At 47.7% G+C, this 14,529-nt stretch overlaps 2 protein-coding genes across 3 annotated transcripts; both read right to left on the bottom strand.

Moving 5' to 3' along the window:
- Positions 1-3,728: 3,728 nt before the first annotated feature.
- On the bottom strand, positions 3,729-5,942 carry med28 (mediator complex subunit 28). The gene is made up of 4 exons (XM_066718078.1): positions 5,757-5,942; positions 5,079-5,145; positions 4,795-4,907; positions 3,729-4,514 (listed from the first exon to the last, which is right to left on the bottom strand). The coding sequence occupies exons 1-4, from the start codon at positions 5,916-5,918 to the stop codon at positions 4,317-4,319; spliced, it is 540 nt and encodes a 179-aa protein (XP_066574175.1). The 5' UTR covers positions 5,919-5,942; the 3' UTR covers positions 3,729-4,316.
- Positions 5,943-6,402: 460 nt separating this feature from the next.
- On the bottom strand, positions 6,403-12,475 carry LOC136764221 (dihydropteridine reductase). 2 transcript variants are annotated; one of them, XM_066718075.1, is made up of 7 exons: positions 12,296-12,475; positions 11,784-11,876; positions 11,237-11,333; positions 10,695-10,835; positions 8,398-8,506; positions 7,526-7,609; positions 6,403-7,023 (listed from the first exon to the last, which is right to left on the bottom strand). In XM_066718075.1, the coding sequence occupies exons 1-7, from the start codon at positions 12,386-12,388 to the stop codon at positions 6,918-6,920; spliced, it is 723 nt and encodes a 240-aa protein (XP_066574172.1). In that variant the 5' UTR covers positions 12,389-12,475; the 3' UTR covers positions 6,403-6,917. The 2 variants fall into 2 exon arrangements, with proteins under 2 accessions (XP_066574172.1, XP_066574173.1); XM_066718076.1 differs by lacking the exon at positions 12,296-12,475 and adding an exon at positions 12,168-12,278.
- Positions 12,476-14,529: the final 2,054 nt, after the last annotated feature.

Raw genomic sequence — 14,529 nt, 5'->3', positions numbered from 1 at the left:
CTGGGGGTGGGGGGGCATGTGTATGTATTCACGTGTTATGTGCATGTTATGCTTGTATTACTTTAGTCTGTGTTTAGCTACTTCCATGGTCAGGGGTTGTAAGTCGCCCTGGATAAGGGCGTCTGCCAAGAAATTATAATAATAATAATAATAATAATAATAATAATAATAATAATAACACAGGGGCGCCGTGATTGGGGGAGCCAGTCAAGGGGTAGGAGTTAATAAAGAGGGGTGCCCCGTGAGTCTGTCTTAGATGCAAGAAAGTTTCGAGTTGCATTAAGTGAGATTCAGTGTCAGATAATCTGACACAGGTTTGATGAGAGATTTGATTCAATTTCAGTGTAGTCAGTCAGTCAGCTTAAAGTCAATGCTGTGCTCCTGTTCCTGTTTGACTGCATCCTGTGCCTCCTCTGTTATTGCTGCATGGTGAGGCGAAACAAAGATGAGAGCAATAAAAGCCATTCTCCTTACAGTGGCGATCAGAAGTGAGAGATAGAATCCATGCTGCCTCCATCCACTTGAAAAGAAAAAATGGATTTGCCACGCACAGCGAGGAGAGAGGGGCAGTGGGGGCCCGACTCGTGGGGGAGCCCTAAGGACGGATTGGGGAGGTTTAGGCTGTGGTTCGGTGGGCTGTTCCAGTTGCCTGGACAATCTGATGCGGAATTCATCGGGCAGATCTGGAGAGCACAGAGCAGAACGCTAGACTGGTCCAGGCGCAGTTTGAAAAGGGCGCCAGCGACTAACCTCAGCTGCAGGAAGATAACGAACTGGAGACTGGGCTCTAAGGACAGCGGATCGGTGGTGACAAGCGCCCGCTACAGGCAGTTGAGTCCAGCTGGGAGATAGTCAAGAGGGACTGGGAACAGAGAGCACAGGCAAGTGGCTGCAGCGACAGGGAGAAGCTGATACTGCTGACGAGATGTTAGATTGAGGAGGCCAGCCACAGCTCTCCACTGACGAAAAGGTAACTCAGTTGGGGGAGCAGCGCCAAGGGCACCGGCAGCGACCGAACTACAACAGCGGGGCTCCACCTGAAGAGGCCTCTACAGAGACGATGGGTCTTGTGGAGGAAGAGGGCATCGGCAACCAAGAGTGGAGCGATGATGTCATCGAGGCTACGCAGGAATACGGAGGGCACAAGTGCGGCCATCTTGATGTTTTTGTAAACAAGACAGCCTCCAGAGCTCCGACGGAGATAGAGCCATTGTGCACGGCCCAGTTACAGCTCCCCGCTGACGAAGAGGGCCCTCAGCCGGGGGAGCAGTGCCAGGGGTACCCACAGCAGCCCGGCCACGATGATGAGGCTTTCCAAGAAGACGCCAACGCAGCGCCGAAGTGCCAGGAGCAGCTAATGACACCGCAGCAGACAGGTGGTGGCCAACCAGAAGCACCACCCCAGCAGAAGATGGTGGTCGCCCGTGCAAGGGGTCCACACAGGTGTAAGATGAGTGGCATTCGAGGAGGGGGGCCACTCTAGCAGCAGATTCTATGTGCCCGAAGGGGAGGCACAGCGAGAGAGCAGATGGGTGGTGGCCGGCCGAAAGCACCACCCCAGCGGGGGGTCCACCCAGGTGCAAGGTGAGAGGTGACCGAGGAAGCGACCCAGTGTGGCGGTGGTGTCTGATACAGCAGAAGGCATGCATGCAGGCTGTAAAGATCCTGAGAAGAGTGGAGACCAGAGGCTGTTTTGCAGTCAGTGGGCTCAGGCCAGGCAGAAAGAGAATTGCCCGGCCGTGATTCACAGGAGAACTGAAAGGGGGCCGCCAGGACTTTCTCTACTACCAGGGCACCCTACCAACCAGAGGCTCCTTCAGTGCTGGGGCCATGATCTGGGTTTGTTGGCCTTAGCCTGGACAATTGGGCAGGGGTTATTGAGCTCTTCAGTAAAGCCCATTCTACTGCCAATGTTTATCTATTGAGATCGCATGACTGTGTTCTTGACTTTATACACCTGTCAGTAATGGGTGTGGCTGAAATGGCCGATTGTTTGATGTCATTAAACAATCTGGGTAGCTGACTGTGCTCTGTGCTTCCAGATGGGATGAACAGACTTGAGCCGCCATCCCTTTAAAAAAAAAAAAATGTTAGTATATCTATATATATATATATATATACACACCAATCAGCCATAACATTATGACCACCTGCCTAATATTGTGTAGGTCCCCCTTTTGCCTCCAAAACAGCCCTGACCCGTCGAGGCATGGACTCCACTAGACCTCTGAAGGTGTGCTGTGGTATCTGGCACCAAGACGTCAGCAGCAGATCCTTTAAGTCCTGTAAGTTGCGAGGTGGGGCCTCCATGGATCGGACTTGTTTGTCCAGCACATCCCACAGATGCTCGATTGGATTGATATCTGGGGAATTTGGAGGCCAAGTCAACACCTTGAACTTGTGATTCATCAGACCAGGCCACCTTCTTCCATTGCTCCGTGGTCCAGTTCTGATGCTCACGTGCCCATTGTAGGCACTTTCGGCTGTGGACAGAAGTCAGCATGGGCACCCTGACTGGTCTGCGGCTACGCAGCCCCATACGCAACAAACTGCGATGCACTGTGTGTTCTGACACCTTTCTATCAGAACCAGCATTCACTTTTTCAGCAATTTGAGCTACAGTAGCTCGTCTGTTGGATCGGACCACACGGGACAGCCTTCGCTCCCCACGTGCATCAATGAGCCTTGGCCGCCCATGACCCTGTCGCCGGTTCACCGCTTTTCCTTCCTTGGACCACTTTTGATAGGTACTGACCACTGCAGACCAGGAACACACCACAAGAGCTGCAGTTTTGGAGATGCTCTGACCCAGTCGTCTAGCCATCACAATGTGGCCCTTGTCAAAGTCGCTCAGATCCTTACGTTGCCCATTTTTCCTGCTTCTAACACATCAACTTTGAGGACAAAATGTTCACTTGCTGCCTAATATATCCCACCCACTGGTCATCATGTTATGGCTGATCGGTGTATATATATATATATATGTGTGTGTGTGTGTGTGTGCGTGCTTTCAGTTCATTGCAATTGACCTATATGGACTGAACACGATTTACACTTTGTCAACAAAAACACTCCCAGATCGGATCCCTGCAGAATACGCCAAGCTGAAAAACAAGGCCATGTAAATACCTGTTCTTTAATCCGATTTAATTCCATATTTGTGTGTGTGTATGGAGCTTATAATGAAAGCTGATTTACGAGGTTACATGATGTTTAAATACTGAAAATACATAAGCAAGAACTGTAAGATTGATAAAGCGCACTGTTAATGATGAATCTTGTAAAACACACACGTCTTAACAGTGTTTTTAAACAAGGAATGGCGGCTCAAGTCCGTTCTTCACATCTGGAAGCACATAGCACAGTAAGGTCAAGAGAAACCCCAACACTGAGATGTTTTACTCATGTTACACATCTGAACAGGTAACTGTACTGTGAGTGTCAGGCTTATATTAAAAATATATTATGCAATATGGTAAAGAAACTCGTATATATGGCAATTAAATAGACCTGTCTTCAGCTGAAAACAACATGTAACTACATAGAGACAGGTCAAAACTGTTATAGGACCTTTTAAATACGTTAGTTGAATTATAAATCAATAAAACAGAATATTTTGAACTCTTATAATTTCCCCCGCAGCATCTTTACATGAATTGCATTCACAATATACAATGTAAAAGATTATAACCCCACACAAGAAACACAAACCACATGTACGCCCATGCTGCCCAAAATCTTTTATTTCTACAATACAAAAAATATCATCAGGACTATTTACACGTCAAACATTTCACCCCAGCCCTTCTCCTGGCTCCAGCACAACAAAAAGATCTGCTGGGTTGTACTGGGCCGAGTCCCTTCAGATCCAGTTCTCAGGGTCCCAGATATTCCTTGTCTTCAGTCCACCTGAGCTGTCAATAAGCGCAGAGTCTTATGGAGCCAAACTGAGCTCTTTCCCCAGGGCTAATGCAGGGGACGGTTTAAAGAGAGTTGTGAAACCTGCTTTACTGCAGCCCCCCGGGACTGAAGTTTGCTGTTCTGGGGGCCACACTGTCCCGCTTATTTGCTGTCCAAAGCAATCTATCAATTACTAAACCCAAGCATTATTCAAACTCTATGTGCCCTGACGCGAGCCTCTTTTTAAACTGTTTAAAGTTCGATATAAAGCACATGAATTCTCCAAACTTACTGTAAACTAAGGCATTTAAAAAGTCAATTAGGCAGGTTATCAGTCCAATTAAAAAACTGGAAGCTAGGCTGGAACGAAACCCTGCAGGGCAGTCGTTCCCCAGGACCTGAGGGAGGTTTATACACTAGTTCTGCTTCATGGGAGCGGGGATGTTGGCGGACGCTTGCTCCAGGTAGGCCAGCGGTCCCTGGGGCAGCTCCGTGGGTTTCTTGTGCTGGACGTTGATGTCCTCCAGGACCTGCTGCCAGTGCCGTATCTTTCCCAGGTGTTTCTGGATCAAGGCCTCTTTCCGCTGGAGTTCGTTCCTCAACTCGGACACATCCTTACAACAGGAAGCAGAGCGCAGGTTACAAACTGAGTGTGAAACTAATTATATCCACAGGTCTGCTTACACCTGAACTGGAACTGGCACTTGTCTTCAGTTTGAATTACTTCAGGTAGAACTTACATTACATAAGGACCTTGTCGCTCTTTTGTAAGATGACTTTATGAATTGTTTATATTTTGGGACACTGTAAGCTGTCCCAGGTAAATCTATCTGCTGCTAACAATTATACTCAAACTGCGTACCGAAAACTAGGCTGTTTTTTAATCCACCGTACCTCTTTGACAACCTGCTCGGGTTTCTGTACCGACAGCTGTAGCCTCTTCTGCAGAAAAAAGCACTCGGTCTGTCTGGCGACGTCAAGGAACTTCTGGATGCACTGGTCAACACCTCGGCAAGAAAGAAGAACAAATATACGTCAGGAAGGCATTGTGAACTGGCGGAACAGACAGAGACAATGGTCCATGGGTGCAAAGCTGTAGACGGCACAAAACTGGCGATGATAATTCATCTCAGTGTATGACAGAATATGACATCACAAATAATAATGTGAAGCCTCACCTGTTCTGATCTCTTCCTGGTCGGTGCCATTGACATAGTCCTGACTCACAAGGGACGCAAAGCAAGCCTGAAAACACCAACACGAGCATTACAGCCTTTAGCAGTGCATTCAATCCACCCCAGTTCAATGTGTGGGGGGAAATATCCTTCCCTTCAGAAGAAAACGCGTTTGACCCTCTTCGGGAAACGGCTCCTTGTGAAATTCCCTCACACTTTCTCCTTCATTAGTGCATGCATGTGTTTATGAATGTATAGATATCTGATCAAATCAGTTTGAAAGCACACAAACAACTCTATACATTTCCCAATGGCCATTATTGATGATGTCGTGAAAGCAGATATGCTGGAGCACTTTAAAATAATCTTGAAAACACTTATAAATGTGCATTCTTTAAAAAGCAAATGCATGGTCATCTGGTACCTTCAGGTTTAGCTACACAATAATATACTGACATGTGTATTTCAGCCACAGCAGACAAAGACATGGCTCATCTACAGACCAGCATCCTCCCCTCAGCAGCACAACATGCATGTGTTTTATTTTAATCATGTATGCAAATCACGGTTCACTCCGCAGCGTCAGTGTGGAAACCATGTTTACAATCATCCGCAACAGTTACAGCGCGACTGCAGCTCAACAGAGGCCACAAGACACCGTCCCCTGCGGCCCAGCTGTACCTCAAAGGACGCCTCCAGCTCGTCCACCAGCGTGTTGTTCTGGGTCCGGGAGCCGGCGGGGGCGGGCAGAAGGCCGGGCTGTCCTGGGGCACCGGGGGCTCCGGTAGGATGCGGCCCCGGCGGCTGCTGGCCTGGAAACATCCCGCCCATGGAGGAGGCCATGATTGTTTGGGTGAAAAGCGCGAGTCTGCGCAGTGAAGCCAGCGACAGTCACGTGACGCTGACGTCATGCGCCGCTTTCGACGCAGAGCTGCAGAATCCCGCCGCTGCGATTGGTGGAGCAGCGCACATCTGCGCACATCTGCGCACAGCTGCCAGAGGAATGCACGTTTCTGCGCAGATAACCCGTCGTCTGCGTTAACTCAACTGGTGTAAAGGTCACGCAAACGTCGTCCTGAACTTTGATAGTGCCAGATATAATGTAGTAAATATCACTATCACCTTCCTTGTGAGTGACATCTAGGATACCATACTAGAATATAAAATCTTTAAGTGTTAAAAAGTGACATTTTTGAAAATCTTACTTTAAGGGAGGAAACGATATTGATAGGCACAATAGAAAGAACTAAGAAGCCGTGTTTATTTAAAAGCAGTGAAGGAAACACACCAACACAAACTCAGGCAGAAATCAAGACACACACAAACGTGCAGCATTACACCTTTATTGCAACCAGTTTCAACATTTAACACAAAACAGCACAAATTCCAACACGGCCTGTAATCACGTCGTCACGGATGGCACAGGTGGACTGGGCTGAGAAGGCGCGACACCCACACACACAGACCCACATCTTCACAGACAGACTCTCGGTCCACACCCACAGTAAGGCCACTACCAGGAAGAACTGCACTGTTCGGTCAATTCGGGACGGGATGGCGCCTTTTTGCACACGTGGTTTCGAGTCCATTAGCAAATGCTCGTCCGACTTCCAGTTTAATTCATGTAATCGGTCAAGGAACTGTGGCAGTATTTGCTAATGTATTCGAACCCAAGTTAGTGCTTTTTCTCCCTTTTTTTTGGGGGGGGGGGGGGCTTCCATACCTCGTGTAACATCCACACAAATCCACTAAAACACTACTGCTCAGGCCCTGCAGCGGTCTAACTCGCTGCAGGATCACGGGTCGGCCGATCTCCGCGTTGCTGCTGTTCGGAGGCTCCTCTCAGGGCCGGGCCGGAGAAGCCTCAGTCTTTCCTGCTGTGGTGACCAGCTGGACGAGGCTCCCCGAGGCGGGCCGACTCACTCCGGTGCTCCAGTTGTAGAAGGTTCTGGAATACAAGCATAAAGGTTTGCGGAGGTTAAAGAGTAATTTCTCCCTTTTTTTTGCACTACAGTAGGATTTCTCTGTGCTTTGGTAGGGAGTGGCAGTGACAGGCAGACTGGCTGGCTGGCGGTCTTTAGGGGTAACTGTCTTGAGATGTTTAAAAGGTTAATTTAAACTGCAGTCCGTTCATGGACGCTGCGGTCTGACTCCATTGACACAGGCACCACCTTCTGGTGAAAAGTATGACCGCATAGGTATTAATTAAGGGTAAGGATTCAAGAAAATGGTTTATTACCTGAAATCAAACGAATAACAGTTTAAGAATCCAGTGAACAGCCCACTTACATCCTGAGATATACAAGTGCTAGGCCCAGTAGTGACACAAATATACATTGTGTTTTTATTACCAGGCACTAGCATGAATGAAGGACAGAAGCAAGGCGGGCGCCAAGCCGGGGAGATATGATCAAGCAGAGCACGTGGCTATTAATAATAACCACACTCACTCTGCGACAAAGTCCAGCGGAGTCCAGGCGCCGAAGTCTGCGTCCGGCATGGATTTCCTGTTCATTGGCGTGTCCAAGGTAACGCTGAGAAAGACGGGGACGTTATTAGTTTCTGAATGGCACGCTCGGAAAAGATGCATCCCAGAGAGGAGTGAGACCAAGGCTTACTCATAGCTCTCATTTAATCTGGATTGTACCTTATTTCAAGTTATACATTAAATATGTGCAAGACTATCATTAATCAGGTTTTCCGCTCTCCAATTATCAATTCAAATAAGGAAATATAATCCAAAAGCTGAATACCATAAGGTGAATAATGCCACAATGCTACAAGTCCACCTGTATTAAAACAGGTAGGTTTACACTTCTGGTTTTAAGATACTATTAACATTAACTTGATAACCAGAATAAAATGTCAGTCTGGTTATAAATTGAAAGTCCCTGAATGGGAAGTTAAAACTGAAACATCAGCCAGTTCCAATTTAAATTCTGGCATAGAGAAACAAAACTATAGAAAAAAAAAAAACTGAAAAAAAAAAAAAAAAAGCATTTTCAAAAGGAAAGCGGCTTTAAAAGAATCCACCTGGCCACCAAATTAAGCAATCTGCTTTTCATTAGGAGAACTGCAAAGCCATCGCAGTAATGATATTCAGATGCTTTTGGGTGCCACTGCATGATCAAAACACCCTCAAGAGGTACAGAAAACATGCTGGGGAAAGCAAGATCAAACTCCTTTCAAAACCGCAAACACATGCACACACACGCAGTCGCAGTACTTTACCATTATATCGTAAAAGCACAAACCCAGTTCCCAAAACAACGACAGGACTAGGTTTGCCATCTCCGTTCGTGTACTTTCTGCGGATACTTACGGCAGGATGGCCACAGCCGCGGCGCCGGCCGGCAGCCCGCTGGACTCTCCCGCCAGACTCTGACACAGCTGGTGAATGGCGGCTTTGGCCATGCCATACCCCACCATGCCTGAGGGGAAGAGGAAGAAGAGCTTGAGTCCGGGCTTTCAGAGCAGTGGGGGGTCCGGGCCCCGGTTCCGGACACTGGAGCAAAGTGAAGAGAGTTCGACAACCATCCCTTGACATTTCAGTGACTGTCACGGTACAGGTCAGGGGTTTATGATCTTGTGTGAATCATTTTAAGAACCAGATTATATGCAGTATCACTTCTGGAAGCATTACCAGTGATACAATTAAGGGGAACTATACAAGTGGAATGAAAAGAGGCGAGAAGATGTCTTAATCAATCTCACAGACGGACCCGGGTTGTTTTAAAGGAGAGGGGAAACCATAATGCTTGAATTATGAAGCTAAATAGCTGATCAAAGCATATAGCCATAACCTCAAGGACATTTTAATTATGTACTATGACATGTAAAGCTTCCCCTGTAGTCCAAGAAGATTGGCCTAATAATAACAATAATATATGGCATGCAATCGAGCACGTTGTATTTTTAATTGTATTTAAGAAGCGCACACAATAGAATGTTCTCAAAGTTGGACTAAAAAGGTTAAGTTCAGGGCCACAGGATCACGTTCCTCTCGCTCAGAAAATGTAGGACGTCTGGAATCAATTTCCCCCCCGCCTTTCGGTCCGCCAATGGGAGCAGGGGGAGGATTGCTCATTCCTTGAATATTTCGTGAGCTTGTGAATTAGTTTGCAAGGGTAACAAACCATCTAAAATCTTTGCTTTCGGACTGGCGCGAATATCAGGACAGCTTTCCTTTTTTGATTTATTTTTTGTAAAGATTATGGCCACTGCATTTTGCAATTAGCCCTCTCAATGGAAAAGCCCAACCTATTAAGCTATTATTAAGCAAGTAACAGGAAACTGCTGTCAGTATATGGTGCACTGGAGACAACTTGCAGCTTACAAAAACTGAACAAAACACTTTAGTTGGGGGTTACATATTTGAGGACTAAACTACTCCAGCCAGTGCAAGCCTGTGCCATTCACAGTTTCTTAATCTGCTGGAAAACGTCTGTCCGGAGAACGAGCTTAAGGGATTTCTGGGCATCCACAGCCCTCCTGAAACTTGTGATATCATTCAGGTAGGCTCTCCGAAAAAGAACATGAAACGGTAGTAAACTGGATAAGACGCCACGCAGACCTGAGTATTTTGAGGAGGGGAAAATGGTTTTCATGCTACCGACTCGGATTTTAAACTCCAGTGCAGACGTAACAATGAGGTTACATTTCCACAGCAAAACTGAAGTAGAAAATAAAAACGTTCACAACGCATTCTACTAAATCCGGCAGTTTTACCACCACATTGAAGCAAAATGTGTTTCTCCTCTCTCTCTCTCTCTCTCTCTCTCTCTCTCTCTCTCTCTCTCAATGTTGAAAGGATTTGTTTCAGTCTCTGGTGAAAGAGGCAGCCAGGCTAGATCAAACAGAACATAAATGCAAACACATGTGCCGTTAAAAGTGTTGAGTCACACACCTTGCGTATTATGCCCAACACAATTGGCTCCTATACAATTCCTGCTGAAAGGGGGATTTTGGGTGCTGTAGCTTCCCCTATTGTTCTCTGGGCTCAGCAAACATGCTCTTCGGCTTCAAATACATTTAAAACCAATCCAGAGGCTGTTTATTATTTGTAATACTGCCACTACCAAATGAATCCCAACTCGAATCATTCCCTCCTCTTTCCATGAACGATTACAAATACTGTGCAATTGTCTCTTACTGCGCCTTTATTAAAATCTTTCATCGATCGGTAAACTGAGATATGATTATATATGAAACTATTATTTCCACTGTTTTTAATTTCCTGAAAGGTCTTTCTCCACTCGAATGACTTGCAAAACCTCATGTTTGTTCTGGCTGCCTGCCTGTGTGCACATAACCCCCGACTGCACTTTGTGCCTGTGTCTCTGATAAGAGAGGGCCAGCCCCGTAAAAAAGGGGAAAACACTGTTAAAGGAGTAGCCCTTTGCGTTATAGATGACATCCGGACACCTCGTGCCCTCCGTCTGAGCTCTGGCGTCGATCACGTCTACACCCCGACTCCGAGGCCCGTCCGCAACCCCGACCCTCATCCGTGTGATCAGAGCTCAGAGCCCATGTGACGTCTCCGCGGCCTCCAAACACCGGGCCCCTCAGGAATCCACACCCGCGACTCCAAAGCCTCGCAGCAGACGGACGCAGCCCTACCTGGGGTCCCGGACAGGGCGGCTTTAGCTCCGGCGAGCGTCAGCAGGCCTCCCTCCTTCAGGTGCTGCGTGGCCAGGTGGCTGGATATGGTGGAGGTCCAAACGCTCTGCTTCCACATGAGGTCGCTGTTCTTGTACAGGGCTTGGGGGGGGGGGGGGGGGGGGGCAAGGATACTACTTTATTCAGACACGGATCAACAGAATACCACTCGGGCTCAGTTCGCCGCAATGTAAAGGACCTAGCAGGCCCTGAAAAATCAGTAAAAGGATCCTGTCTGTGGGAAACAAAATGGATTTCATAGAAACTAAGAAATATATTTACGATTACTGTCAAACTGTTTTTGATATAAATGTGCAGAGACACAAATTAAGACTCGTTGTTGATTGGTTTGTGTTCGTGACTTTGTAAAGTAATCCTTTTCTAGAGGCACCAAGGCTCTAAATATTAATATGGCTTGATCTCGATCTCCAAAATGCAGTTTGCAGAGTCTGGTCATCACGGGTGGGTTTTCTTTCCCACGGCATGCTGTACCAACCACCTACCCTTAGCTTTAGCGCTGCCCCCAGCCCAGCCCCCCGCCACACACAGGATCGCATCCACTTTGTTTTCTCCCAGAAGCTGAGACACGTCGGCAGTGACCTGCGGCAGAAGGACGTGAAAACGCGGTAAAATAAACAAGGTTTTCTCAGCACATTCACAGATTCAGTGATGCTCAATATTTGGAAAGCCATCAACCCTGCGTAAGGAAAGTTATGTACCTGTATGGCATTGTGTGTAGTAGTAGGCTAAAGCATTAGAGGGAAGTCCTGTTCTAGGGGGTTATTTCTTAAAAAGATGAATCCAATCTTAATTTCCACTGTGTGCGCACAGGCTGGGCTGTTGTTAAGGTGGCTAACGGTTACATTGTTTCCCATTGATGTACTCTCGATGATGACGCCATACTAACAGCCTCCCTTTCACTCTCCCCCATGAGCGGACAGCTGCAGCTGCTGCGCAAACAGCACACACAGCGCAGATCCCCACAGCGCTGCGCAGAGCTGCAGGATCCCGGCGCTCCCATTGGCGGAGCCGCGCAGAGCTGCTCCCTACCTGCTGCGCCTGCTCGGTGAACGACTCCGTCATCTTGACCAGCACGTTGGCGTTGGCCTCCTCGTTGGCCGTGATGTCGATGGACGCCACCCACTGCAATCAAGAATAATTATGAATAATGTTATAAAGCAAGGGTTTGCATACGATACAGATATTGCGCGACTCTTGCACAGACCCGAAAACGAGGCACGTCACGGATTTACAATCTGCACATGAATCGATCTCTCCTCTCAGTGATAGGAGGGAGAGTTTGATCTGGTTTTAAAATATGAAGGCGCTGCACATTGCGACCGGAGAGCAGGATGACGTCGCACATGATTTTCAATTAGGAGATGACAGTAAAGCAAGGAAGACAGCATCAGTAATGCACGGAAATGATTTCACCTGCATAAAGCACAGCCTATGTTAGTCCGGGTATAAATACATAAACCCGGCTGAAACAGCTGCGCACTGAGCGGTTCTCCCGGGCCTCGGTGTTCAGGCTGATTTGCTCTGTGCGCCGACGCGCTCACCCAGCTCCTGGCCTTGAAGAACCGCACGCACTGGGACCCCAGGGCGCCCTTTCCTCCGTAGACGACGACGCGGCGCGCCTCTGCAGCTGCCATGGTCAGACTGGTGCTCCTGCTCGCCCTGGCACCGGCACCGGCACAACACAGAGGCTACACTAACCCCTCCTGCCTGCTCGGCACAGCGCTGGCCAATGAGCGCGGCGCACATGATGTGGGCTGACACTAATACCTGGAGAGGAATCCGGGCATGCGCAGAGTGGACCTGGGAGAAGCGGCCGAGGTGACGACGGGCACCGGGTCTGGGTGAGCGGATGTGCGCCTCCCACAGCACCGTGCACCAGCCTACTGCCATCAGCCGGCCCTGGACACCCCCACTCTGCGCTTTTTTGCTCCAGCCGAGCTCTCCGTAACGGAATTGAACCCTTAATTTAATATTTTGCTTAAATTTACTTTTTAAATTGTGTAACTGATACAAAGTTGGTTCCTTAATAAGTTAGGAAATCCCTTATACAATGTTAAACTTGACTTAATGAAATAATTAAAAGGCTCTGCGTGGGAACATTTTAGTTTAATTAAAGGTTCAATTAAGTAATTGAGGATTGAAAAAAAAAAGCGGTGTGGGAGGTCCTCCAGAGCCAGGCTGGAGAAGCCCCGGGTCAGGGCTTATACATGTGATTGACAGCAGAGCTCAGTGCTATGCAGGGTGACCAGTGCCAAAATTAAGATGAACGTGATTATGAACAATGAAGATGATTATGAACATGAAGATCAGCCTCTCCAAATCGGATCTCCTGTTTTTCCCTCCACTCTTCCTCACCTTCTGCTGACCTCCCCATCTCGATCCCATTGGAATCCACCACACTCTGTCCTTCTTCTTCCGCTATAAATCTAGGAGTCACCCTCGACCCTGTGCTCTCCTACCCCCAGCACATCACCACGCTGACACGCACCTGCAGGTTCTTCCTGAGCAACATACGCCGGATCCGTCCCTTCCTCACCGACCACTCGACGCAGCTGCTCGTCCAGTCCCCGGTCCTCTCCCTCCCGGCCGGCCTGCCTGCATCCACTACCCGCCGCTCCGGCTCATCCAGAACTCTGCGGCTCGTCTGGTGTCTCTCTGCCCGATTCACACGCTACTCCACTGCTCCGCTCCCTCAACTGGCTCCCGATAGCGACACGAATCCAGTTCAAGACACTGACCCTCACCTACCGCTGTCTGGACCACACTGCACCGAGATACCTTCAGACCCTCGTCTCTCCATACATCCCCTCCAGACCACTGCGCTCCTCCAGTGCCAGAAGACTAACTCTGCCTCCTCTCCACTCTCCTTCCTCCAGAGCCGCTCCTTCTCATCCCTGAACCCTAAATGGTGGAACGACCTGCCCACCGAAGTCAAAACAGCGAGTCCTTGACCTCATTCCAGCGCTTATCAAGACGCATCTCTTCCCACAGCACTTGTAATATCAGTCCTCTATCCCTGCTAGATGCACTTCAGCTTATTATGCTCCTCGCGTTCTTGATTGTTCTCCTCCTTGCTCCCTTTCCCGTAGCCCTCGTCTGTAACCCGACATCTTGACAGCACTTAGCTTTCACCGTCCGTTCAGGATGTAGGAAGTCTCTTACTGTACTTGTGTACATTGTAAATTGGAATTTGTAAAATGTATTATTTTGAATTGCTGTTTTAGCTAAATTGAATTTGTAATGATTGATGCCTTGTACTTCTCTGTATGTTTGCACTTATGTTGTAAGTCGCCCTGGATAAGGGCGTCTGCCAAGAAATCAATAATAATAAAAAATAAATTAAAATAATTATGAAGATGATTATGAGCACTGGATAGGACAATAACGCACTGGTACCGGAATCGTGCATATATACTGTTTGTAATGGGAAAGTATTTTACATTTCGAAATTAAAACCATACAAAATTGTAATACTTATGATAATTAAAAAAAAAAACAATTCTAAAATCACGAATAATTGTTGTTTTATGGTTTGATTGGTTTCTTAATAAATGTGTAAATGTTAATTATTGTACATTCACTATTGTTTGAGGGTACAATGTATCTTTACGCACCAATGTATTTATATTCGTGTTGTCAGATTTTTCTACCCTAACTCTGAACCCATGTTTTGAGTCAAGCGCAGACCACGATGGTTGGCTAATCATCGGTTTGTGGTGGTGCCTGTAAGCATGGCCTGTATATGTCTGACCCGTTTGTGTGTTTCATTGGGTCT

Source organism: Amia ocellicauda, chromosome 12 (genome assembly GCF_036373705.1).
Source record: "Amia ocellicauda isolate fAmiCal2 chromosome 12, fAmiCal2.hap1, whole genome shotgun sequence".
NCBI lineage: Eukaryota > Metazoa > Chordata > Actinopteri > Amiiformes > Amiidae > Amia > Amia ocellicauda.
This window is presented reverse-complemented; position numbering and strand designations above follow the sequence as displayed.